Source organism: Peromyscus leucopus, chromosome 3, assembly GCF_004664715.2.
Source record: "Peromyscus leucopus breed LL Stock chromosome 3, UCI_PerLeu_2.1, whole genome shotgun sequence".
NCBI classification, from domain to species: domain Eukaryota; kingdom Metazoa; phylum Chordata; class Mammalia; order Rodentia; family Cricetidae; genus Peromyscus; species Peromyscus leucopus.
In genome coordinates this window covers 113,434,511-113,461,527 of record NC_051065.1, presented here as the reverse complement: position 1 = coordinate 113,461,527, position 27,017 = coordinate 113,434,511, and the positions used below count along the sequence as shown (strand labels likewise).

Genomic DNA, 27,017 nt, shown 5'->3' with positions numbered 1-27,017 from the left:
AGGGTTAGAAATGTACATGCCAAATCAGTAATATTTTACAATAATATTTTACCCAAGAAGTATAAGTGAATGGAGGGAGGAATTTCCATTTTTTTTACTTTCATAATTCTGAATTTTTTATATTACAAGAGTGTGTACACTTTTTGTAAACCTTTCTTTTCAGAACACTTGATACAAACCAGCTGTGTTGGCACACATACCTCTAATTCCCAAACTCAGAAGGTACAGGAACAAAGACTTGTAAGTTCAAGGCTAACCTGAGCATTATCAGAGGCTCTGTCTCAGCAAAACAGAAAACAAAGCAAAAGAAATCTATTTTCTCTAGACTCGTGTCTAGACTGTTTTTGGAACAGAGGTCTGACTTCACCTGGGCTCTTCTCTCACAGAGCTGGCATGTAGTAATGCCTCCAGTGTTTACATAGGGTGGCCATTTAATAATGACCACTAGTCATTGTTGATTCCATTGCTGTAGAGCAGAAGGAACAGCTGTGCTCTTTTGAGAACCATAGAATTGTCATTAAAATACAGTACATGCACCAACTGAACTGCTATATGTAGGCATGATTTAGAGGGTAAAAGTTCTTTAGTGTATATCAACGAGATTTTCTAAACATACCATGACTCACATATTACATTATCACAGCATGAATTTTAAAGCAATGAAACCATCCTATACATATTACCCTGAAGTCTACTGACTTGCTTACTAACACATCTTACGTACAATGGTATCTTATTATTCCTCAAACTATTGTGTAATGAGTGCACCACATTTCCATCGGTCATGTATTGATGGATATTTACGTTGCTTCCAGTTTTTATCAAGGCAGTGATATGATAAATATTCATATACATGAGATGTTTGTGGTCAGATTTCTGTAAGATGAATAGCTTGAAGCAGTACTGCTGGAAGGTTTCTGGTTTTCCAAAAAGACCGGATCAGTTTATACTGGCATGGAGTGAATGAATCCTAGCCGGCGACTCTTGATTTACACCAGTCTGCTAGCCAAAACTGTGTATTTCTTATCTGTCTTCGTTTTACCTCCTTTATTAGTAGAGCTTTCCAACTGCCATGACTTTCTTAAGGGCCTGATTCTTGGAACGGTGAAACTGTTCTTGCCTTATAGCATCCGGGGAAGTGTATTCTGCATTTTATCATGGTGTGTGTTGGTTTATATGTTTTCAGAGCCAAACCTGAGACTGAGTTTTAGTCTCTTAGAAAGTGTTCGTCAAAATGAGTGGTATGGAATTTTTGTTGTGCAGTTAAAGCAGGTTGGTATGGAGCACTGGTTCATGTCCAAGTGCATAGTGATATACCACATGGTTCCTCCACCATGCACATAAATCTTTACAAAGAGCCTCGTTATTTCTTTGAGTCACTGTATTACATGGCTTCATACTCTGGATTCTCCATTTATTGTTTAGTACATTTCAGCAACTGGAGCCTATCCCAGATATAAACGTGCTAAATTTCATTTAGATAAACCTCATGGAAATCACTAAAACCTTTACTTATTTATTTAGTGTAAGCAAGAGAGGGGGCGTGATGGGCAGGAAGAGAAAACAGCACTGTGTCTTTTCTCTTTTACATCTTTATACCCCAGGCCTTTGCTTATCAACCTTTTAAATTCAGTTATTAAGCTAAATGTGATTTTGCCTGAGTTTGTCTCAGTGAGGTTTTCTTTGTTTTTTGTTTTTGCCACCAGCAACCATGGAACTTCCCCGTGTCTCTGAGAGAGACAGCAGAATTGGTCACTTGAAGGGTTGTTGAAATTGCCGGGCTTCCTCCATCAAGTGATTCCATAGATGACATCATCCTGAGGTGGGGTGGGGACAGAGTGGTCCACACTTGTATTTGTGTGTAGTTTTTGACCAGGGCTAGACTAACTCAGAGGTCAAATAGAATTGCTGCCGGAAATCCACCTCCAAAGGGCTTTGTCACTCTTCTCATCTGCTTTTCTGGTAGTGCCCATCAGGCAAATGGCAGAAAGGCTGGTGTCAGTATCTCTCTCTTATGCTGTCTGCCAAGGGGCCAGGCTGGTCCTCTGCCCCCTGAACCTAGTTAGCCTGATGCTTATGTTTCTAAACCCCTCATCTGTAATAAATGGCTCCAATCTGAGCTGTCCCTTAGCAGGTTTGTGGTTTTGAGTATTTGGTTTCCTATTGCTTGCGCTGAATTGGGAAGCTATGGAACCTTTAAGATTCAGGATCTAGATGACAGATGTGAGCTGACAGGGTCAGGCCTTCAGGGTTATAGCCATCTTCCAGTCTGGCCACCATGTAAAGAGCACCACATTGCCCCTGATATCACGGATCCCTCTGCCATGCCGTCCCCTGTGAAACTGTGACCCACGATAAACCTTTGCTCCATGAGTGGCCTCCCTGGGCTATTTTGTCACAGTGATGAGAAAATTAACTAACACGAAAAGCTTGGGAGTCAGAACCAGAGGTGTGGGAGGAGGGGCAAGTGTAGGTCTGACAGTCGTGTGGCATGGCATGGTGTCATCATGGGCTGTTTAGTTCCCTAGTTCTCTCCTTCCATGCTCATTTTCCAAACCTGCTTCTAGCCACCTTTTCCACCATCACCTGATAGGTGTGGTTTGGTTCAGAAATCTGTAGCACCTCCCATGCTTCCTGGGGAAATCCTGGTTGGCTCCAAGTAGGGTTTCTCTACTGTTTCAGGTCTTAGAGACCACAGAAGATGGTAGCATTTCCATGGCACCGGTACATGGGTGAGACTAATCAGGGATGGATGTGACCATTGTAGGTATGGTGGCTACACCGAAGGCTCAGAAGACCCATATCTCAGGACCCCCAGAACTTGTGAAGCTGTGGTTGAAGCTGATCATAGTGCCCCTACTCCTCTGCTAGTGATGGGATCAGAGTAAACATGTAGCCTAAGGCAGGCAAGGAAAAGCTCTCTGTTCTTCCAAGAGGGTAGGGTGGAGGAGAGATCTCATGCCTGGAAGGGTGGCAGCCATGTTGCAGTTACAAATGCCAACTTGCAGAAAACATGCTACTACAATAGAAAAACAGAAGGAATTTGAGGCCTTCAATATATTGCTAATGGTAGAACCCATCAACCGTGAAACTGTCTTAGCCCTGGATATCGAGATCAAAGATCTCTAGTTGTGAAGCAACTATTAGTTACTGTTCTCCCGGTTGTGAGCAAATCCCTGGCAAGGAGAAAGAGGGAGCACAGTCCATTGGGGTGGGAAGTCATGGAGGCAAGAGTGGGAGGGGGATGGTCACGTTGCGCATGCTCTCCTTTTCCTGGAGTCTAGGACCCATGTTTAGGGTAAATCTTCCCACCTCGGTTAGTATACTCTAGATAATCCCTCACATGGATGTCAGAGGCATGTCTCCTGGGTGTCAAGTTCACCATCAGTATAAGCAAATTATAAATATAAACTGTCACAGAGATTTTCCAGCTGGCTTCATTGGTGTTACTGCAGAAAAACTTTATGATCTAGTAGCCACTCGAGATTGGGACTTAGAAAAGAATCATGCAACAGTGGCAAGAATAAATGAGACTCAAAATAGGAACCTCCTGAGAAACGAGTTCATAAACTGGGGATGTGCCATGGAAAGGAAAGTGTTTAAGCTCCAGGACAGATGGGTTGAAGCAGGAGGGAAACGCTGACAACATTAAGGTCCTTTACATGGAAGAGTCCAGGGAACTTTGCACTGATGCCATTGCTACTTCTTGGTTAGATGTTAGAGGGAGGGAGGAGATGCTTTGGGACAGTTTGAGGGGCAGAAAGACCCTTGAGTTTGAGGCCAGACTGGTCTACAGAGTGCTAGAGCAGCCAGAGCTACACAGGGAAACTCTGTCTCAAGAAACAAAAACAAATGAACAAAAAGCATCTTTGTGCCTCAGTTTTCTCATTTGTAAAATGGAGACAGTAATAAGAGTCCCGACCTCAAAGGTATTACAAGGTTTATGCTAGGTAATCCTTCAGTGTGGAGCCTAGACAGGGTCTGGTGCACATTAAAGTACTACATAAGGGTTTGTTCTTCCTAATCTTTGGTTATCATTTAAACCTACACTCTTGAAAACAGTCACTCATCAGTATAGTCTCGGCTACTCCACAGTTTGATATGACTGTGTCAAGAAAACCTAGGGCTAGTGAGAAGGCTGTTGGTAAAGGTGCTTGCTGCCCAGGCCTGGCCACAGATTTCAATCTCCAGAGGCCGCAGGATGGAAGGAGAGAACTGACTTCTGAAGGTTGTCCTCTGGACTCGACACACACACCACACACACTCACACACTCATATACATACACATCACACTCACACACATGGAGAGGGAGGGAGGGAAGAACGGAGGGAGGGAGGGACAGAAAGAGAGGGAGCGATAACAACAATTTAAAAGAACACCTAGCTAAGAGTGGAGTGGCAGGCATGGAACCCCAGCGCTGAGAAGAAGGCTGAAGCAGGAGGATCACAAGTTTGAGAGCAGCCAGGGCTACACAGTGAGTCCCAGGACACTAGGACACTGTGAGTTACAGGGTAAGACTCTTCTCCAAAAACTGCCAAAAAGAAGGAGAAGGGGGAAAGAGAGGAGGAGGAAGAGGAAGAGGAGGAAGAGGAAGAGGGAGAGGAGACCCATAATACCATGCTCTGGTGAAAAGAAAGGATAGCTAGCCCTCTCACAGCTTACTAGTGGGCATGTAAAATGATGGGTAGGAGGACAGTTAGGGGAAGGAGACTATTTGGCAGTTTCATAAAAAATTAAAGGCTATCTGCCCCATAATCTGTTTGCTCAACTCTTGCATATTTACTAATGAAAAGCAAATGTACGTACATATGTCTGAGTGCACAACACACACATACACACACACACACACACACACACTGGGTTCAGTGTGTGAAGCTGTGCTTAAAAGAATACATCTCTTAATTCAATTTATATCAAATTCTAGAGTAGAAGAAACTTATCTATGTTGCTATAAATCTGAAGAGTATCTATAAAATTGTCAGGTAACTTTCTACAAGTGTTCTCTATCTTGGATGGAGTACATAGGGTATGTATGTATGTCTTGGTATAAATTCTAATTCAAATTTTTATTTTAGAATGTGTGTGTACGTGTGTGTGATGTGCAAGCACATGTATGTACAGATGCACAGAGGCCGGAGGAGGATGTTGAGTATCCTCCTGTATCAGTTTCTGCCTTAGTTTCTTGAAACAGGATCTCTGACCAGACTGAGAGCCAGGCTGGCGTTCAGAAAGCCAAAGCAGCCCCCCTCCCCCCCCCCCCCCCCCCGCCCCCGGCTGCACAGCGCTGAAAGCGGTGGTGGATGTCTGAACTCACAGCAGTCCACGCCAGCTTGCAGCTCCACCATGAGATCCTGGGCCAGAAAAACGGGGGGATGGTATAACTCAGCATCTTAAGAACTGGTAAGGAAGGTAAAGCACAAAGCTTCTCTTTCCTGAGTCGGGACACTCCTGGGTGACCAGTCACTCAGCGATATTGAACAGAGCATCATCCATTTGCAGATGATAGGGGAGGATCTGTCCTCAGCAAGATATTCCAGTGAATGGGGCTGGCAGAATTCGAAAGTTATCTTGTTGCAATCCTTGATTAAATGAATGACCTGGGTCATTCGTTTTCTACCATAACAGAGAGAACGTCCTTCCAATGCAGGAACACACGGGGGGTGGGGCCCCGAAGGGGAGGAGGGAGGGAAAAAATTGAATGTGGTCAAGCATGAGTATAATCCCAGAACTCTGGAGGCTGAGGCAGGAGGATTGTTAAGTTTGAAGCCAAGCTGTACCACATAATGAGACCTTGACTGAAAAAAACAAACAAACAAACAAACAAACAAGAAAAAATACTTATCAGTTGGAAATCTGAACTCTAACACATTTGAAGATGTTGAGAATTTTTTTCCTTTTAGCTATCTGGGGCCATGTTCAAAAAGAATGTCCTGGTCTTTTATGTTGAAATAGTTACAGATGCCTGAAGTCTTAGATTTGGTTCAAAATGACCTAGAAGACAGAAAGGAGGTGAGAATATAGATGAAGTAAGAGTGGCCAGATCAAAAAGTGGGTGCAGAAACCGGGTGGACACAGGGTGTGAAGCCAGTTTTCCACTGTGTGTGTGTGTGTGCCCCAAAGTCTTCCTTCATACAAAGTTTCATTTTTAGGCAGGAGTAATTCTAGCTTAAGGCCAGCCTGGTCTACTTAGAGAAGACTCCCTGTGTCAGAAGAAGTGGAGGAGGAGGAAGAGGAGGAGGGAGAGGAGGAGGGAGAGGAGGAGGAGGAAGAGCACATAGTTTTGTTTTCTTTTCCAAGGATTGACTGTAAATGGGCAGAGAAAGGGGAAAATGAAACAGAGCGAACAATCAGAGTCCACAGAAAGACAGGAAGGAAGTGAGATGGAAAGCTGCGTGCTCAGCCACTTTCTTTGCACATTTTCTGCAGCAGCCTCTTGGAAAGGTGTGGCTTGGGACTCTGGGCTCTGGGTGCAGATTCTGCTTTCTTACCCACAACGGAGAGGCTCCTTGCACTGACATCTCCGAGTCTTAGTTTCCTGTGTGTAAAATGGACTTCAAACATGTTCTTCAAAGGCCTTTGTGTCTTTAATTTTCCGAACATGAGGAAGCTATTAAGTTTTATAGCGTTTGTGTCCATCGCTTGAAAAGCCGCACGTGCCTTTGGCCTCTCACTGTGAGACAGACATGAGAGCCCCACAACGCCTGTCTCCCTCCCTCAAGCTCTTCACCTCTGCCTTCCCATTTGCGGTTAAGAAAGAAGAGAATCCACCCTGCACAAGAGACTTCCCTCTTTCTGCCTGGAGAACATGAGTAACAGATTTTTCCATCGGAGCTGTTTTTCCTGGACACAGCGTACCCGACAGCCACAGCATGTGATCTCGGGGAGACCTTAAATAAACTTGCAGTGCTCCTTATCAGCCCCAGTTTTAGTAACTTATGAATTCACTTTCTGTAGTTGGTGATTTTCCTTTTTAAACAGAAGTCCTCTTTTCATTCGGTAGCTTCTGAGAGCGTTCCAGGTACCTCCTCGTGTAGCCCTGTGACATAACGGGCGTGCCCTGGGCTGAGGCCAATCCTTGTAGCAGCTGTCTCTTCCTGTCTCGCCCAGCGTTTTCCCTGGTAGGCGTCCTCGGCCCTCTCTATCATGGTTTCCGACTGTATTTTGTGGATTTCTACCTTCATCTGAAAGTATCTTGTGTATTACTTGCCTTTCTATCCCTTCCCTGTCCTGGATTTCTCCCCTGCTCACTCACTGGTCTCTACCACCCAGCACAATGCCAGGCAGAGAAAGCCACATCACTGATGTGGTCCTGTGCAAAAGGAAAACACCCAACTCCTTATTCAACAAGAACCAGGGAAGACAGAGCCTGCAAATGCCCACACTTGGGAGGCAGAGGGAGGGTCCTGAGTTCAAGACAAGCTTTTGACACTCTGTCTCAAAAAACAAACAAACAAACAAAAACCCAAGGGCTAGAGATGTATTTCACAGGTAGAACATTTGTCCAGCATACTCAGAGCCCTTAGTTTGATCCCAAGCAACACAAAGTAATAATAACAGTGGTATTAAGAAGCCAAACATTAAACCAGGCACGAGGTCCTTCTGAGCCTGGGATTCTGTGGGACCACAACGCTGCCCTGAGCACCCAAGGTACCAGCTCTGGTGCCTACTGCCTTCTGAACAGCCAAAGTAATAGTCCTTGTAATGAATGAAAATGGAGGAAGTGCCATGAAGCACCCAAGTGCTGTGGTTACGGCCTGATTACAATGAAGGGTAGAAGACAGTGTATGTGGAAGAGATGCTGGTCCCAGACAGACAGTGAAGTATGATATCCAGGGGCCACTGCTCTCCTCCAGGGCCACAAAGTCCATTTGGCTGAGGATTAGAACATGATGTTTTCCAAGTTGATTTCCCTGTAGCACCCCTGTGTGTATTTGGTGCCTGAGCATATCTGAACAGAATCAAATTAGGTCTAGAGGCCGAACTCTGAAAGGAAATATTCCTTTCTTTACACAAAGCTCCCTACATGTGGGAGTACAGCTTATCTCGTAGTTATGGTGGATGGCTTGGTGCTAGGTGAAGCTGTTGGCTTTGGAAGGTGGGCACACATCGCCTGTGTTGGGGTTTGCAGTGTGCCTGGCATTTGCCTGGCATGTGAAGTGTTTGGTGAATAATGAAAATGATAGTTTAGCAATAATACAAAGACACTCTATAATTCTTCAAAAGGGAGGTGGGGACGATGAGGACCAGAGAGTCGGCTCAGCAGTTCAGAGCACTTGCTGCTCTTGCAGAGGACTCAGGTTAGATTTCCAGCACCCACGTGGCAGCTCACTTCTGTCTGTAACTTGAGTTTCAGGGAATCTGATACCCTCTTCTGGCGTCTGAAGACACTACACCCATGTGGTGCTCATACACAATGCAAGCACATCACTCACACATAAAAAATAAAAAATAATTAAGTTTTCAGAAAAAAAAATCGGACCCTATGTACACATTTTCCCCTAGACTGTTGTGTGTGTTTTCCCTTGTCTTACTTCCAGGAGCAGAGAAAGTCCCCGTTACACCTGCCCAAGTTCACCAAGTAGGTGAGCCTACCATCACACCACGATGAATGTTTGATAGTCTTGTTTCACGGGTGCTCGTCAGTCCACAATCACAGGGACTCTGCTGTGGGTTGGACATTGACCCCCTCAGTCTTCCTGGGTCAGAAGCTCACTTCCCCAAACTCTGTGGTAATGGCACTTGGAGTTGGGGTTTTTGAGTTAGAATCAGATGAGGTCATAAGGGTGGAGAGCCCGTGATGGCATTACTGATATTATACAAAAAGGAAGAGAAACCCAAGTCAGCCAGCTTGCTCTGTCTTTCTGCATGGATGATGTGGCAAGAAGACTTTTAACAGATGTCAATACCATACCCCAGGACATCCAGCCTCCAGAACCATGAAATAAATCTTTATTTTTGTAAATTGCCTGTCCGTGGTATTTTGTTATAACAACAGAAAATGAACTAAGACAGAGTTCTTAAGCAGGAACCCAGGTTAAGTCTGCCCCAGAGCTGGGTGCTTGTCAGGAAGCATTGGGAAGAACAATCAAATCAGATAGAATGTGCTTTACCCATCCCTGACCCTGGTCTCTGAATACTACTTGTCTAGGAATGCTTCCAAACTGGTTGCTGCATTCCTGTCTGATAACTTAATGCTGCAGGCATGGACCACTTCATTCTGAACCTAGCCATATCCCCAGCCTTCCTCCATCTTTCCACATAGAGCCTATCCAACCTTGTGTTGATAGCACCAGGATCCAGAGTCACATGGAGCAACTGGTTAATGGTGTACGAGTCACACTGTCCTTTCTCTCACAATTGACACGTAACAGAGAATCTTTTCACCCACATGTAGAAGCAGAAATTGCAGACTGAGTAACGGAAAAGTTCAGGGAATGACTTTGGATACAGTCCCATCCAGTAATCTAGTCATCCAGAGCACGTCAGTGAAGCCTCTGTCTCCAACCCTGCTGCCTACTAGGGTGTGTCCTGGTGGCTCTAGACTGTCATCCCAGCTACTTTGCCATGCTAAACAATTATAGAATGCTTCTGGTAAACTAAAGCCAGAGATGAGATATTAATCTAATACTTAACATGATTTATAATCTGATTAATAATCTAAGGACTAGTAATAGCTATTGCTTTTTTCACAAATATGGTGCTGAAAGTAAACCCTGGCCTTTGTGCATGGCAAGCAAAGCTCTGCCACTGGACAACACCCCATGTTTCCACCTTCATCCCCACTTCTGCAGATGTGTGTTGACAGAAGCGTGTCCCTCCTTGAGTTACACAGTCCTAACGATGACATCTTCACTTGGGCTCAGGCTGTTGGAGACTCACAACTTTCTGACATCATTACATTTTCTCGACCTGTAAATGTTTGTATGTGGGTTCCACAGCAAAACCACTGTCCGTGCAGCCCCTTAAGAGTGCTTAACCAACTTGTTCCTTCCAACTCCCAGCTCTTCTGGTTGTCAGAATGTGTGTGCACAAACAATCGCTAAATCCAGAGTAAACTGTCACATTTTCTGCTGGTCACGTTGTGTCCCCTCTGTCTGCACCCAAACGTGTTGCTGATTAAGTTGGCTTCTGGTGGAGTTCTTCCCACTGTCTATTGTCATTCAGAGTAAGGAAACCCTTTGAAAGCACCTCGTGGCGTGCCATTAAAACCATTCCTGCTCCTTGACAGATAGATAAATTCGCAGCGGAGGAGGGCAGGCCGCTCACACTGCAGTACCGGGGCATCTGACACTTTCCAGGCATCAGATTCCCAGGGCCTGGCCTGCGCTAACTCCTCTAACCCCTCCAACACCCTTGAGAGATAGGGATTTTTGTCCCCAGTCTACAAAGGAGGAAATGGGTTCCCACAAAGATCAAGTAGCGTTCTCAAAGACAAACCACCACAAAACACCAAGGTTTACTTCACTCTCGAACTTAAGCTTTTGTCCATAATGCCGGAAGGCTGTTATGTGTCAGACGGAAGAACCATGGTGCCATGTTATGAGCTCTTACTCAACTGCCCTAAGAAAAATAAGTCAATTCATTATATTTCTGTGTATTTTTCTCGTTTTTACCTTGAAGTAATAGGTACTTGAATATTCCCTACCCCGTGAGTAGTTCCATTAGTAAATTATTCTCTAAAATGCAAATGATGTAATCAGCCCTCTGTGAGTCCACAGTTAGCCTGCCAAGATAGACACTCTGTGACTGGCATCCCTGACGCTGACTGATGTTGATGCTTTCCCCATGGAACTCAGAGTTTATTTCTGAGTGGAAAAGCCATTGGCATGAGATGTCTGTGAGAAGCAAAGTTTATTAAATACTCTATTCCATGCATTAAATTCCCAGGCTAACCCAGAATATGCACGGGATGGGGAGCCAGATTAGAATTTGAGTGGTACCCAGCATAGACCATCTCTCAAGTAATTCTCAAGCCCTCTTGGACATTGTAAACGAAGTTGAGAATACAGTTACACACAGTATGTCATCATATGTTTTAAGTGTATAATGGAGAGAGGCTTCAGGTGGCCAAAAGAAATAGCAGGCTCTTTAGCTGGATTTTCCCCTGTTGCCTTCCTGACTCATGTTGAAAGGCTTTTGTTTCTAATCAAAGCAACAAACAGTAAGGTCACTTCCTTGCGATTATATGGCAGCGGAAGGTGTCAGGGGCTTTGGGTCCTCACTTCTCCCGGCTTGTAGTTGGAGGACACAGCACACGCACCCGACAGCGCTGAATACATGTGTCCTGCGTCCTGCACCTTCTCGCCAGTCCCTTTAAATGAGCCTCGATCATGGATTGGAGGTAAGAGTAATCTCTCTGGACAGCAGACTGCAGACAGTGTCATCGGGCGTTGTGAGCTTTCTCCAGTGTGTCTTAGCAAAATTTTGGACAGATTTTAACATTACGTGGGGGAAGGTTCCTATAACCACAACATTTCAGAAACCAACTGTTAAGAAACAGAACTAACAAGGCATGTTTGTCTTTCCATTTTTCAAGGAATTCCTCCTTCCTAATTCCTATTGAGTAAGGGTTGGAACAATACCATAGCAGAGACAGCTCTTAACGCCCGTCTTTTGGGTTTTCCTGTTTTGTGTAAAAATGCTCTCTTGGCTTCTTTAGCAGACTCAAAAGGCTGGTTTTCTGATTTTCTCTAGCACTTTAGTGATTGTTGAAATGTGTCATTCCAGGTCACCGTCAGCCTCACACACCTACTGTTTTTCTATTCTTTCTTTTCTCTTAATTATTTGGTAATTTGAAAGATTCGAGCTCCTTCACTTATCCTGGAAAGAACCGTGGAAAGGATCCCCGCGCACAGCACAAAAATGCTCTTGATGTGTGATTGTTAATCACCTCATCAAGATGGGGTCCTTCCATTTCTCTCTGGTACTTGGCAGCAAAGGTCCTAGTGTCCTAGAACTCATTAGTGTCCTCTCTGAAAGGACCCTTTGATGTGTGCCCCTGCTCTGCCTAGGGAAGCCGAGGATTGAATTCTGCCCATTACTCTAGTTCACGGTAAAGCTTCTGTGTGAGCGGAATTCATCAGCTCACCGTAGAGACCTCGGAAATGCTGTTTTTGTGGATAGCTATCAATTAATTAATAAAACTCCTCTGACTTGTCAGAGGAAGTCCTACATCCTTATTAAAGGGAAGCTTTTTGCTCTTTCCCCTTGTAATGTGGTTATGGTAAACTCATTAAAGGCCAATGTCGTGTGTTCATCTTTCTTCCCTGGTCGGTTGTTGGTGATGGGGGAAGGGAGAGAAATCTGGGTAGACTTCAGAAAAGAAAGGAAATTGTCTCATGCAGTGGAGTGCAAAGCTCTAGGGGGTCAGGAGGAAGTCTGTGGAGGAAGTAGATGGGATTGCGTAAGAGGAGAGAAAGCTTCAAGAAATAAATATATGACAATGGAGACTGCGACGGGACCTCCCATCATAATAGAACACAATGGTTTGGCCTTAGAAGTGAGCCATCTGTCTCGAAATCAGTCCTACAAAGGTGCCTGATGTCGGAAAGAATGTATTAGTTTCTGAAATACAGCCCCGTGGTCTGGATTCGCAGAGTAGCACTGTAGTGGCCCAGGGCTCGTGTGGCGTGATTCACACAAGAAATTCTCCCTGCAAAGTAAAGCCATCCTATCTCTGCAGTCCCTTTAAGAGGTCAGAAACTGTAACTCTTCCCCAGAGCTATCATGAGTTGACCTTCCAGCCTCCGTGCCGGAGCGCATTCTGTTTTTCCGGCATACTATTTACTGGCTTTCCCTCTGGAAGCTGGGGAAGTGCTACCATGGAAATACAGGACGAGCTGAAGGCCCATCCCACACAGAGGCTGCTCAGTGACCAACAGGATATGGGGAAGCAGGGAGAGAAACACCTCTGACTGAGGAGACCTGTACCATGAAATGCTTAAGCTGGAGTAAGACCTTTAAGTTACCTTGTCCAGTCTCCACATTCTGTCACGGGGGATGAAGAAAACTGCCTCTCTTTCTCCCAGCAGCTCTCAAATGCCAATAGCTCCCTCAGCTAGCAGTGGGATATCCTGTCCATCTTCCATCCTCTGGCTGGGATTTGTGTATGGCTAGAGCTCCTGCAGACCTTGTGCCTGCCGTCCCAATTGCTACAAGTTCATATGTGTGGCTGCCCTGTCCTGTCTGCAAACACTGTTTCCTTGATGTTATGGACCACCTCTAGCTCGTACAATCTCCCCGCCTCCCAGCTCTTCCATAAAGATCCCTCAGACAATATGTAGGGAAGTTGGTTTGTTTGTTTTTAAAAAAAAAAAAAAAAATGCATGCTGCCAAGCCTGAAGAATTGAGTTTCTTCCCCAGGACCCGCATGGTAGAAGGGCAGAACCAACTCTCACAAGTTGCCCTTTGACCTCTACACATGCATCATGTCATGTCCATGTCCTCCTGCTTAGACACAAATGCACATACTTACATACAAATACATAAATTTCAAAATAAAATAAAATAAGTGAAGGGGCTTTCTCAAAAGTTTGTGCCCCATTGGGGCAGAACACAGTCTAGAGCCCAGGTCTCTGAATCCCAGCTCTGCCCGATGCCCATACCACACTGAGTTTCAGGGACATCTGGTCACTCTGCCCAGTTTCCAGTATCTCTGCCTACCATGCAGAAAAGCATCTGTTCACAGAAGCACCTTGGGATAGAAATCCAAGAGCAACATTCCAAATGAGGTCTTTGCCCTAAGAGCAACTGCTGGCAGAAATCTATTAGCTCGTACAGAAAAGTCCCCAAGAACCAGTCTCCAGTCACAGTGAGAAGTAGCAGTAGGTAAAACTTAAATTGCTAAGAAACATGAGCTGGAGACATAGTTATGTCCAGGTAAAGTGTTTGCATAGCAAGCTCGTTCCTCTCCACACTTCAGAGTCTTCCTTGCTGGGTTCAGAGCTGAGACTAACACTGAGGTTCCCTTGCTGCGCAGAAACACCCCTCTTGCTCCAAACCATTTGACTTCCTTCCCTGGGAACCCTATACATTGAAGCGATGTATATCTCTCTGCTTGCTCCCATTCCTTTTCTCCTTTCCTCCCCTCCCTCCTTCTCTTCCATCTCTCCCCACAAGCTTTGCTTTTTAGCTAGAAAGGAAATCAAGAGACGAGAATGTCCCAGGTTCCTCAGAGCCAGCGGCAGTGTGTGTGGAACCAACACAGTCAAGCAAAGTTGGGGGTGGAGACTGGCTGCAGTTGTTAACTGGAAGCAGACACCAAGGTGCCGTCTAGGAAGAAATCAGAACATGTGGGTTATGAGTGTAACTCTCCTGTTCCAACTAGGCACCATTCCCTAGATCAAATGTCTTTAAAAGTCAACACAGTACGAGATATGTACTCGTAACCCCAGCTACGTGGGAGGCAGAAGCAGGAGGGAGAGCCCTTGAGCCCAGAAGTTCACAGCTAGAGTGGGTGAGATAGTCAGGCTTTTTCCCCCAAAACAAAACCACAAACAAAAGCATCCAACACTTGGCTAGAGCTAGCTCAGCAGTTAAGAGCACTTGCTGCTCTTTCAGAGGAACTGAGTTGGATTTCTAATACTCACATCCAGCTTACAATCATCTATAACTCCAGTTCTAAAGGAATCCGACAGCCTCCGTGGACACCAGGCACACAAGTGATGTGCAGACGCACATGCAGGCAAAACACCCATGCTCATAAAATAAAATTAAATAAAAATTAAAAACCACCCCATATCTATTTCCTGGGTATGTTCTGCACTAGCACTATGTCAGACTTAAATTAATGAAGGTGAGTTCAAGAGAGCCGTGGAAACCTCCAGCAGTCAAGGACAGCCAGCCACTCTCTGCCACTCTCCGCCACACACCCAATCTTTACTATTAGTTCGTTTACCACTCACTGGGCAAATATCAAAGCCATTGACTTGAGATACTGCGATAAGTTATCATAATTAATATGATTCTGAAGTCAAAGAATTAAACTGACTTTTGCACTAACTACTGTATTCGAGTTGTAAGACTCACGTATATAGGTAGAAATCAAATCGGGTCAGTTCAGGCAAATAGGGACTCTCTGGTACATTTTGAAATTCTGGTTTTGACATGTTCTGCCCCCCAGGAACAGAGAGAAAGAAAGTGTTGAGTGTGTACAGTTAACACAATCTTTGTGTAAACCCTGCTTTCCTAGTCACAGACTGTTGAGGGAGGAGAGCTGCCCACCATCTGCCAGTAAAGATATGCCTAAAAGGTAGGAGGTGGATACTGTTGCTTCATAATATGCTTCTGTACCTACCCCAAATACAGTAAGTAGGGGCAATGGTGTTGTGAAAGTATCTAGATAGTGCCAGAATTTCGAGTGTATGGCAAATGGGTAGTTTTTCGGGGAATGTAGTGTTTCTGTCCACATGAATAAGCATCAGTGGTTCCTTTGGACCCACTTGTCTATCTGTTGGCATCTTGCCCTTATCAGAGCATCTTTCAGCATTTGTCCTGTGGATACATCAGACCCCTTGACCCTGTGGACATTCGTCTGGATTCACTAGGCAGAAATTCACAAATAGAGGCAGAGAGTTATAGAATGTCTTATGCAGATGTGGTGTTGGCTTGGGGGTAGACGGGGAGGTGTTTGAAAATATTTTTCAGCCACCTTCTGGGTCTGAACCCAAAACAACTGGGATGAAAGTTCTAGAATGTTTTCCTGGAAAGAGTCTCCTCAATACATCTTGCTTCTATTGTGGGAAATGGGGCCTTGCACACTCACTGCGTTAGAATACTGTGAGAGGTTTCAGCCTGGGCTCTGCTGTCTTAGACAGACTGAATCTTCCTGAGAAAGGTAAGGTGCTTGGCCTCCATGTGTGATGCCTCTGAGTCCACTTGCCCTGTCTCACAGAACACCTGAGGGTGGGTAACTTCTTTTAAAATGCAACAAGCAGGAACTGTTTCTCCCCATGCTGGGGGCTTGGAAGTCCAAATTCAAGGTGGCAGCATTTGACCTTGCTGTTAGCATATGGACTCCCCAGATGCATTTCTCCTTCTCCCAGACTTCAGATCATCACCCCTGCAACTCCCAGATGGAGGGGTGGTAAGAAAGCAAGCTGTGCTGTGGCCTTGCAGCCCACCTCCTTGTGACTACAGGATGCATTTAGGGTCCTGCTCAATGTCTGCCTGCCTCCATGCAGAACACAGGCCAGGTTGCATGGTGTGGAGTACGTCTTCCCCCGGGGAAACCTGTAAGAGTCAGAAACCTCTTTGGTTCTGCAGAACTGAAGGGTCTGGCTCTCTCCCTTCAGGATTCCCATCACTCTCGGCACTTAACTCCTCTGACATTCTCCCACTTCAAGGCCCGATCATTGCTGTCCTCAGTGGAGGCTCTTTCTCTCTCTTAATAAAGCTCATTCTAGAGGGCGACTTCCTGCAGCTCTGTTCAATGCACCTGCTGTTCTTGCTCTCTAACACAGGCGAGGGCCTTCTGACTGCATCCTCCTGTGGGAGAAGGCTGAAAACCAAACTGTCAAGGTAGCCTCCCACTGCATGAAACCTCTTTTCTAAGGGCCTCAGCCCCATCAAGGGAGGCATGGGCCTGACACCTCATTATCGTTAAGACCCATTGGTTACGTTCTTCCACGGAGCCACACCTAAATGTTGCAGAGAGCACATTCATAGCTTCCTCGTGCTCCAGAAACGCAGTTTTATGGAATCCTAGCCTCGACCCTTACTTGAGTGTGCTGAAATTGTGGTACCCTGGCATTGACCAGGGCTCTGCAGAAGGTGTCTTGGAGCTGAGAGCAGAGCCTGCCACCTCCCTTCTGCAGCTATTTATACTGCTCCTCTGAGAGGAGGAGTCATAGCTTTAGTAACAGCTTGGTCCAGAGGTAACAATGCCCTCTTGGTACGTGGGGTGGCCTTGTGCTGTGAGAGTCAGATCAACCTAGTGGGACCTGGGGGCCATTGCTCTGCTCACCATGAGAACGGCCAGCAGCTTTAAAGGGTTCATCTGTAAATCTGCAGCGATTGTATGTCGTCTTTGTACTGGAGTCAGGGTAATAGAAGGTTGCCCATGCCAGATGCTCCTTGAGATGTAAGCTCTCCACTTCATCCGACAAGGTCAAATATGAATCATTTCTTGCTTTGTCTTATTCATTTCTACCTCTTTTAAAAGTACCTTTTTAGCTGGGCGGTGGTGACGCACACCTTTAATCCCAGCACTCGGGAGGCAGAGGCAGGCGGATCTCTGTGAGTTCGAGGCCAACCTGGGCTACCAAGTGAGTTCCAGGAAAGGCGCAAAGCTACACAGAGAAACCCTGTCTCGAAAAACCAAAAAATAAAAAATAAAAATAAAAGTACCTTTTTAGATTTATTTATTTTATGTGTGTGAATTTTTGCCTACATGTGTGTGGCACATGTCTGTAGTATCCACAGAGGTCAGAAGAAGGCATTGGATCCCCTGAAGCTGGAATTACAGATGGTTATGAACCACCATGTTGGTGCTGGGAATTGAACCTGGGTCCTCTACAAGAGCAGCCAGTGCTCTTAACTACTGAGTCATTTCTTCAGCCCCCCACCATTTTCTTTTTGAAAGAAATAACTGATCATCTTGTGATATGTTTAGTTATTTTTTATTTACTTATTTCTGAGTTGTGTTTTGCTACATATCTCAGACTGGACTTGAATATCCCAGGCTGTTCTCTAACTTGTCATCCTGGTTTAGCCTCCTCAAGTCTCATAATTAAAAACATGGGTCACCAAACCCAACTCTTTCAGTGTTTTGCGTGACAAAAAGTACCATGTTGCTTTTCCAGTTTCCATAAAACGAATGGGCAAGTGCATGCTCTCCTTCCATGGGTGTTTTTGGTAACTCCTTTTGCAAAGAGCACGCTGCATGCTCAATGGTGAAGAAGACTCATCTTGTCCTTGGAGGCAGATAGTGGAGGGCATTGCTAATTAGTTACTACTGTAAAAAGTGCAGCCAACGGTATGGAGAGAACAGAAGGAACAACCTACAGAGCGGGAAGTGTGGAGCCCTGGGCTGTCCCAGCACCTGCCTGTTTAAACCTGTCTGTCATTCAGATCAGGAAGCCAGAAAACAAAGACATGAGGTCAGCTGTCCAGGGTGGTGACAGTAACACAGTGGTCCTCAACCTGTGGCTTGTGACCCCTTTGTAGGGGGGGAGGTGTTGAACAACCCTTTCACAAGGGTCACCTAAGGCCATCGGAAAACACAGATATTTACATTACAACTCGTCACAGTAGCAAAATTACAGTTATGAAGTAGCAACGAAAATAATTGTATGCTTGGGGGTCACCACAACATGAGGCACTATATTAAAGGGCTGCAGCATCAGGACGGTTGAGAACCTTCACAGCATTAGTGTAAAGGCTAAGCTGGGTTTTGAACCCTTGCTGGTCTATCTTCACCCATAAGCATTGCATGACAGTAACAATGGGAAAATGATAATGTTTGTGGTGTGTGTGTGTGCACACGCACATGTGCAGATACACTCATGGAGGCTAGAGTTTGATGTCAGATGTCTTTTTCAATCCCTCTCCACCTTTTTCTTCTGTGTGTATGTGGTGTGTACACACGAGTTTATGTGTGTAGGTGCACGTGTGTGTGAAGGTGCCCATGGATGTCTGTGTATGTGTTTGTGGAGAGCAGAGATTGACACAGGGGTCTTCCTCAATCACTGTCTTGCCTTATATAGTGAAGCAGGATCTCTCCAGTCAAACCCAATCAGTCTAGCTAGCCAGCTTGCCCTGGGACTCCCCTGCCTCCACCTCATGAGCACTGGAATTACAATGCACATGCAAAATTTAACTGGGTGGTCAGGGTACAAGCTCAGGTCCTCACCCTTGGATAGTGAGCACTTTAACCCACTGAGCCTCTACCCATCCTCCCCCATTTTTTTTTTTTTTGAGACAGGGTCTCTCACGGAAACTGGAGATCACCAATTTGGTTAGATTGGCTGTCCAGCAAACCCCAGGAGCCCTCCTCTCTCCTCCTCCCCAACACTGGAATGATAGATGCATGGCCACTGTGCCTGGTTTTTTTATGTGGGTACAGGGGATTTAAATTTAGGACCCTCGTAACTGCAAGATCTTTATAACTGAACCATTTTCTAGAAAATAATTTTAATTTATGTGCTTAAAGATAAAATATACTAGCTAGACCATTTCCAGCCCTGTTTTCTGGAGATAGAAAGGAGGTGAAATGGAGAAAACCTAAAAGGAGGTGTGTGTAGTATAGCCCAGGGAAGGAGGGAAAACAAGAACATAATTTTGGGAAAAGGATGAGATTGTGTAGGACTGGATTCTAACTGAGGTCAGCTCCAAAGCTAACTGTATCAATGATAGTTCTCACTGACACTTCATAACTGTAATTTTGCTACTGTTATGAATCATAATGTAAATGTCTGATATGCAGGATATCTGATATGTGATATGAAAGGATCATTGGACACCTTCCTCAAAGGGGTCATGACCCACATGTTGAGAAACACTGCCTAGACCTCTGTTTAAACCTAAACTTCATCTTAGGGCCCCAAAGTTGGACTTAGGGGTCACCAGCTCTCTTTATTTCTCTTCCCAGGTGGCCACACTGGATAAGTCTCAACTCACTGCTTTTCACTGTTACTTAACTAACTTACTTGACCTGATGAGGACTGGTAACCAAGCCTGGCTTCTTTTCTCAGGGATGCCAGGGCCAGACTGATGCTAACTAGTCTGGCACATTAGTCCTGGGCAGCTGTGTGCCTGGCGCTTACCCCTCCTCTGTCTTCCCTCCCCACAGAAAACACTTCTTACTTCACCAACATAACATCTGTCCAGAGTTAATGATGAAACCGACCCTAAAACTTAGATTTTACATGAAGTCTCACTCTCCGGGCCCCAGCAGTTAAATCCCACAGCTGGAGCCCGGGGACACGAAAAGGAAAGGACGCTGAATGGAACACCAGGTACCCTCCCCTGACCTGAAGCAGCCTTGTAAGCATGTTACAGAGTTACCAGAGCACGAAGATGTTTAACTAGCTTGCTGGCTCACTGAATTGGTCGTGCTGACACAGAAGAAGGGGACGCTAAAGGAGAAGTGGGGGGGAGGGGCGCTTAAATTTAACAAGTAGACGTTTGGGCGGAGAATTGAAGGCCAGAACAGAAGGGTTTTAACATAATCGGGTGCTTACCATGCCCTTGGTGTCTATGACTATGTAAATGGAGTTGATCATGAGTATGTGAGTCCCTCACTCATGTTCGTTCTAATTTGCTGAACAGCCTTATGGGGGTGTCACCGCAGCTTCCTTCTCCTCCTTTTTACCTTTGAATCCATCTGCTTTCCATCTCCATTACTAAGAAATGATTCACAGATAGTACACGTCACCCAGCGTGATCCAGTGGTTCTTAACAGTTTGCGCACTCATTTGCAGATGAGGACCATTTGTAAAACTTCCTAGATAGTTTCTCTCTCTCTCTCTCTCTCTCTCTCTCTCTCTCTCTCTCTCTCTCTCTCTCTCTCTCTCTTTCTCGCTCTCTCTCTCGCTCTCCCATCTTTGCCGCATCGTTGCCCCGCCCCCAGTCTCCTCTCACAGTAACCAGAGTCATCGTATAGAAATGTCCCCAGATTGCCTCCTCCATGCCTCAGAGCCTCCCGTGACTTTGCCCTGCCTTTGTAACAAACCCCACAATGTTCTGTGGCCCGTGGTGCAGTGAAGAACACTCCAGCCCAGTGGCTGCCAACTTCAGCATGGTGTGGAGTTAGCGCACCCAGGAAGCCTTGTGGAAACACGGGTTTCAGGTGCATCATGAGTGTCTACTTTTGTTCTGAGACAGGGTCTCGTATTTCCCAGGTTGAGCTTTAGTTCAGTATGTAGCCAAGAATGTCCTTGCATGCTACCTACTGGGATACATCCCCCCTCCCCACTCCGGATTTCTAACAAAAATGGTGGTCCAGGAAACAGCACCCTTTGAAAACTCCTGATGAACCTCCAATTGACTTTTGTATTTGCTCTGTTCTTGGCATCCTTCTCCAGCCACACTTTCTGCCATTGTTTTCTTAAGTCATTCATTCTCTGTAGTGACTTGAGTCCCAAAGAAAATGAAAATTGATTCCTGAGGGGTAAAGAAAAAGTTGAGACCTTACAGTAGTCTGTGGTTCTTCTGAGCTTAGTTCTGCCTTAGAAATACAGATATCTGTGGGGTTAAAATTTCACTCAGGAAGCAAATTTCTTGTTTGCAATAGTGAGGTAAAAAAGAAAGGAAAAAAAAAAACTTTGTCCAACACTGTCTTGAACTAAGCAAGATTTTGCTTCATGACCTTGCACTTCTTGGTTCTCTCTTTCTGGAATGTTCTTGTCTCTGTCTTACTAAGGCTGATTCCTCAGCATTACCATTGCAGATTTTATGTCAGCCTCCTCAAACAGCCCTCTCCTGACTGCCCTGCCCAGAGCAACAGCTCTCCCCCATCTCCCTGCTTCCTGTTTGTGTGGTACTTCCTGATCTGAAGTCATCCTGTGGGATTGGTTTGCTTGCCTCCTCGCTGCCTCCTTCACTTAGAGAGCAAGGCAAGAACCTGCGCCAACTCAGTGTGTGTCACTGTTGGCTTCCCAGACTCTATTAGTAAGTTCTGGAATATAAGAAAAGCCTGCTATTATTTGTGAATACATGAAGCGGTGTTTATCACATAGACCACCGAGAAGTGGGGCTGAGTGAGATTTGAGCCAAGGGCAGAACCTGAATGAAGATCCCTGGCATAAGAATGACCCCATAGTTTACTGGGCTTGTGGATGCCCCTGCCATTTAAGGAGCCAAGCCTTTCCCAAAGGTTTTTTTCCCCACCACTTTGTTTTCTTCTCGTGACTATCCCTAGCATGAATAAGGGGAGGGAGCATGAAACCCTGGTAACCTGGGGTGAGGAGTCTGTGCCAAGGCCTAAAGGTGACAGAAGCCTCTTGTTTCACAAACTCAGAGACCGGATCCCAAAACCTTAATCAAATTCCCAAGGTTGAGTAGCCAGTAACTGAAAAGAATATAAGGCCATCCTGTCCTGCCTTTCTCTGGAGCCTGACCGTGAGTCTATTATACCCGAGTCTAGCCTATGAACTTTACAGAGTGAGCCACCATGTTTTAGAACATTCTCTTTGTCTCAGGGCAATCTTTGGACATGGATGCAAAACTTTTTTTTGTTGTTTGTTTGTCTTGGGCCTATCCTAGTCTCGAAAGTTGGGAGGACACTTAAAATGGTATATCATCTCATGATCCATAATTTAAATATAGGTAATTTCTGGTCCCTTCATCTGTGGCATGAGATTCAGTTGTCTAATATTCATCTGTCAAACCAAACCTGCCATCATTATGTTAGACCCAAGAGAAGGACCTTGCTCAAAGTAGGTCCACTCACTGGAAAGAGAAAGAAACAAAGTAATGCAGGATGCAGGCAGAACGGATCATGTTCATGATCGCACTGTATTCTCATAATCAGAAAAAGAAATGATAGAGTAGAATCATGTTCAAGCAAAGAAGGAGAAAGTCCTTATTGTCCCGGATGCAATCTTCCTAAGTAACTTACTATTGCGTTTGCAGCAGGAATTTCTGCAGCAGCACTCAAATTGCCTGGTATCTTTGACTCCCTGCCAGATTATTCATGGACTGCAGGGACAGCGGGGCTCCCTGGTTCCCAGTCCTGGCTTCTGTGCCACTCTTGGCCCGATCCACGTGATGAGAACATCTGTTTATTTAAATACGTCTCTTCAAGGCTGGTGAGGTGGCTTAGTTGGTAAAAAGCACTTGCTGCCGAGGCTGGCAACCTGTGCTCCATGCTCGGGACCCACACAATAGAAGAACCCAGGCTGGAGAGATGGTCAGTGGTTAAGAGCACTGGCTGCTCTTCCAGAGGATCCAGGCTTAATTCCCAGCACCCACATGGCAGCTCACAACTGCCTGTAACTCCAGTTCCGGGGATCTGACACTGTCACGTAGACATACCAGCAGGCAAAATACCACTGCACATAAAGTAAAAAATAAATTTTAAAAAAAAGGAGAGAACAGACACCTTCTAACTTCCATACATGTGCCATAGCATAGGCATGTACACACACACACACACACACACACACACACACACACACACACACACAAATAATAATAATATTATTATTAATAATATTAATAGTAGTAAGTAGTAAAAAAAACATGAACAAATCCCTTCTTGTGGTAGAATCTCCCCTGTTCCAATTTGTTGCTGGGGCTCCTCCTACCTGTCTCAGGGGCTGTTATTAAAACTCTTTGGTACATTTATTTTCATTGACTTCAGTATCATAAAAGACTGAGCTACAGAGACAGCCAGAGCCACGCTGGCAGGCCACTGCTGATTGCTGAAATCCTCCTAGGCAAGATCTACATTCACTTATTTGTTATTTTTTTTCCAGGATCTCCCTTTTCAAACAGGTTTCACTATTAGCCCAGGCTGGCTCCAAACATGAGCTCCTCCTGCCTCTGGCTGAGAGCTGAGACTACATGTGTGGACAGCCTCACAACTTTGCATTAGTTTTACGTTTTTAATTTCCACTCATTTAGAAGAAAGAGTGACTTCAGGCATTGGACATGAGTTTGTACAGATAAAGCTATATGGTTTTCTAGTTCTAACTTGGCCATGGATTGTTTTAACGGTGGATGCTTAAGTGAAATATATTCAATACTAAAAGTATACAAGTTAAAATGAGGCTGCACAGCTTCAGTTTTGAATGCTAATTCTAACTGGAGGTAAGTTCATTAAGTTGAATACTCTTTGGATATGGTTAATTTTAGTGTGTGATATTCTTATTTATGTCCAAGTTTTTATAGTAAAGAAAAAATAGTTTCCCTGAGTGGATGCCTTCCCACCGTAAGAAGACAAAGGAACCATTGCATACCAGAGCTGGCTTATTGTCTAGTGTGCTTAAACTTTACTTTTTGGAGCATTTTGTAGTAAGACTGCAGAATCTACAGAAATATTATGACACCCCCCACTTCCCAACCCCCCACTCCCGCTAGCCCTGGAGCCAGGAGTCAGGACACTGTCTAGCTGTGGAACCATAAAGAGAAGTCATATCAAAGTGACCTCACCTGTGAAGTAGAATTATGACTCATAAAGTTCAAAAGAGGAAATAGTAATGGAAATATTTTGACCCAAATTACATCTTGGGGTCTTGTCTCAAATGAAAACAAAAACAAAACAAACAAACAAACAAACAAAAAACAGGTGTGGTCGTATATGCCTGTAATCCAGCACTTGGGAAGAGGAAACAGAAGTTACAGGCCATGGAGACTATGAGGCCAGCCTGGGCTACCTAAGACTCCATCTTAAAAAGAAAACAAGGGGAGAGGTACAGGGTCCCATGCCTTTAATTGCAGCGCTTGGGAGGCAGAGGCAGGGAGATCTCTGAATTAGATGTCAGCTCAGTCTACATAGTAAGTTCCAGACCAGCCAGAGCTGTATATTGAGACCCTATCTCAGGAAGCAGGGGCGGGCAAGGAAGGGAGAGACGTAGCTTAGCAAGTTTCTCTCAAGGAACTTTTTGCTTCTTACTTTCCTGGGACTCAGGGGGCCCAGGAGAATAGCCAGGCTCTCACCAGCCCATGGCCTTTGGAAGCGTATAAATATCACACAGGTGGTATAGACTAAAGCTGGGCTTTAACCCCAAGCCCGTGCTCTCTCCCTCATGCTTTGTTGAGGTTTTGAAACAAGTCTCCATGTATACCTCCAGCTGCCCTGGAAGTCACTGTGTAGAACAGGCTGGCTTCGAAACACACAGCAGTCCTGCTGGGATTACAGGTATATACCACACCAGCGATTTCAGCCGCTGCTAAAGAGATGCTTACAATGAAGGAAGCAAATGTCTATCCATTTTACAGCAGTTCCTCGGAGAGCGGGGGTATAACTTGCCCCCATCACCAGCCAGGTTGCCACAGGCCAGAATCAGACATCCCAGACAGGAGTGGCTCCTAAGGAACTGCTCCTCCCCCTGCCCTGTCCTAAAGGGCTAAAGCAACCCCCGGCTTACCTTTTCACCTGTCTCTGAACTTCAGAACTGAGTGACTCCAGAGAGCTTGCATAACGTATTGCCTGCCTCCCAAAAGTATGGAAACCACCCCCACCCCAGTGGACAGACTTGTGTCCCCATCCTCCCCTCACCCCACTTCAGAAAGCCACACTCAGGGGAACAAGTGTCAGACCAGGGCCCATGTGGGCCACAGGGGAAAATATTTGGTTCCCTGGATACAGCCCTCTATGTGTTGGGTGAGATTTCCTCTCCCAAGGCACAGCCCTTCCGAGGGAGGGAAGTGAGAACAGCACAGAGCAGGAAGAGAAGTGGGGAGAAATTTGCCAGCTAAACAGAAAGGCAGGACTCCTGCGCATGACACGTGTCTGTTTTGCTGGTGAATGAGAAATCCTGACCGGTCCTGCAGCAGGCCATCAGGTCGCAGCTGCCTGGGTTACCAGGGGAGAGATCCCAAGGGACAGAGGCAGCGCAGTCGTTCAGAACCTGACAGTTCCATAGCTAAGGAATCACAAGGAATACATTCAAGGTTTTGTTTTTGTTTTGAGAAAAGGTCTCATGTAGCCAAGGCTGGCTTCCAACTCCCTGTGTAGCTGAGGATGGCCTTACATTTCTGGTCTTCCTACCTTCATGGTGCTGGGAAAATAGGCATGTGTGGCCACACCTGGTTTATGCATTTCTGGGGCTCAGACCCGGGAGTTTGTGCATGTTAGGCAAGAACTCTACCAATCAAATTACAATCCCAGACCCACAAAATTCCAAAGCCACAGGCAAAGGAAGCCGTTGAGTGACTTGAACTGTAGAAAGGGGTAAAAATCTCAGAAGTGAAGCTGGAGGTGGAAATGAAGCTTGTTCATTTCATTCATTCACTCATTCATTCATTCACCCATCTTGCACATGTTTTCTGGCACATACAATGAGCTGGGTACCATTTTAAGGGCTCAAAATACGGCAATAATGAGAGGCACCTTTTCTTCATGGAACTTGTATTCTGGTGACTGGAGGATTGGAAAGTGAGTATCACAGCCTTTGACTTGGGCCTGGGGACGCTTAGCACTGAGCCTGCCCACAGATGCACTAAGATACGATGGCCTCTATTTACCAAGCTCTGTGCTCGGCATGCAGCCACCCTGTTGGCAGGTATTATTATCACCGTTTGATTTTTTTTTTTTTAATCCTTCAAAAGTTTAATTTTAGTAAGCTGTGGCTTGAACAGAGCTGTGTACATCTGAGGTTTCTGGTATTTCATCTCTACCACATGGCCTCACAGTGGCCTGAAGATGGGGGCGAACATTGCTGTGTCCTCAGGGTACTCCACGCTATTACCCAGGGCGGTGCTGACGGAGGCTTCACCGCTTGCCCTCTGGGTCAGGGGCACAGATTGTGGCATTTCCCAGTCTTTGTAACAGAGATCTCACTGAGCTGGGAAGAGCTGAACCATAGTCTGCCATGACAGCGCATTGTTCCCCTCCAAGTTCAGTGAACATAAATGCCCTCAACAGCAGAGGTGGCTGTGAAATGTAGGAGCCCGGGTAGTGGGGTGTTCCAGATGCCTTTGTCCTGAGCTGTGCATGTCACTGCTTTGATGTATGTACTTAAATAAAGTACAGTAGATAATGTGCTTTCATTTTGAAATATTATTTGTGCCTAACAACCAGCTGGAAAATGGACATTGTGTTCTCAGGAGCTGCTTGACTGATGATCCCATCTTATGTTGACTGATCCCATTACAGCTTCTCTTGCAAAGGATTTATTTGTTCTCCTCATCGTTTGCCCACTACTTACCAAAAACAACAACAACAACAACAACAAAAACCACTTTTTTGCCATTTTGGTTTGTTTTTGGCAAACGGCCTAGCTCTTTTCCATAGCGTCTTCTCCTAACCTGTGGCCTTCCAGTTCCTGTTTTGTTTCCTTTCGTTAAAACTTAATTCCATGACTACTTCAGAAGGACTCCTCCGCAGTCACACTGAAAAAGAGCCTGTAAA

The 27,017-nt window shown here is 45.5% G+C and overlaps 1 protein-coding gene across 7 annotated transcripts in view; it reads left to right on the top strand.

Annotated features, from left to right (window-relative positions):
* The window catches only part of Frmd4b (FERM domain containing 4B), a 334,065-nt gene that overhangs the window by 161,567 nt on the left and 145,481 nt on the right, over positions 1-27,017 (top strand). Inside the window, exon 1 of one of the 7 annotated variants that reach the window (XM_037203940.1) lies at positions 8,304-11,342. The exons of 5 other annotated variants lie outside the window; for them this stretch is intronic. In XM_037203940.1, the coding sequence (XP_037059835.1) occupies positions 11,319-11,342 (24 nt within the window). In that variant the 5' untranslated portion in view covers positions 8,304-11,318. Of the gene's footprint in view, positions 1-8,303; positions 11,343-27,017 lie in introns of those variants that run through there. One more of the 7 variants, XM_028855573.2, reaches the window with a different exon arrangement.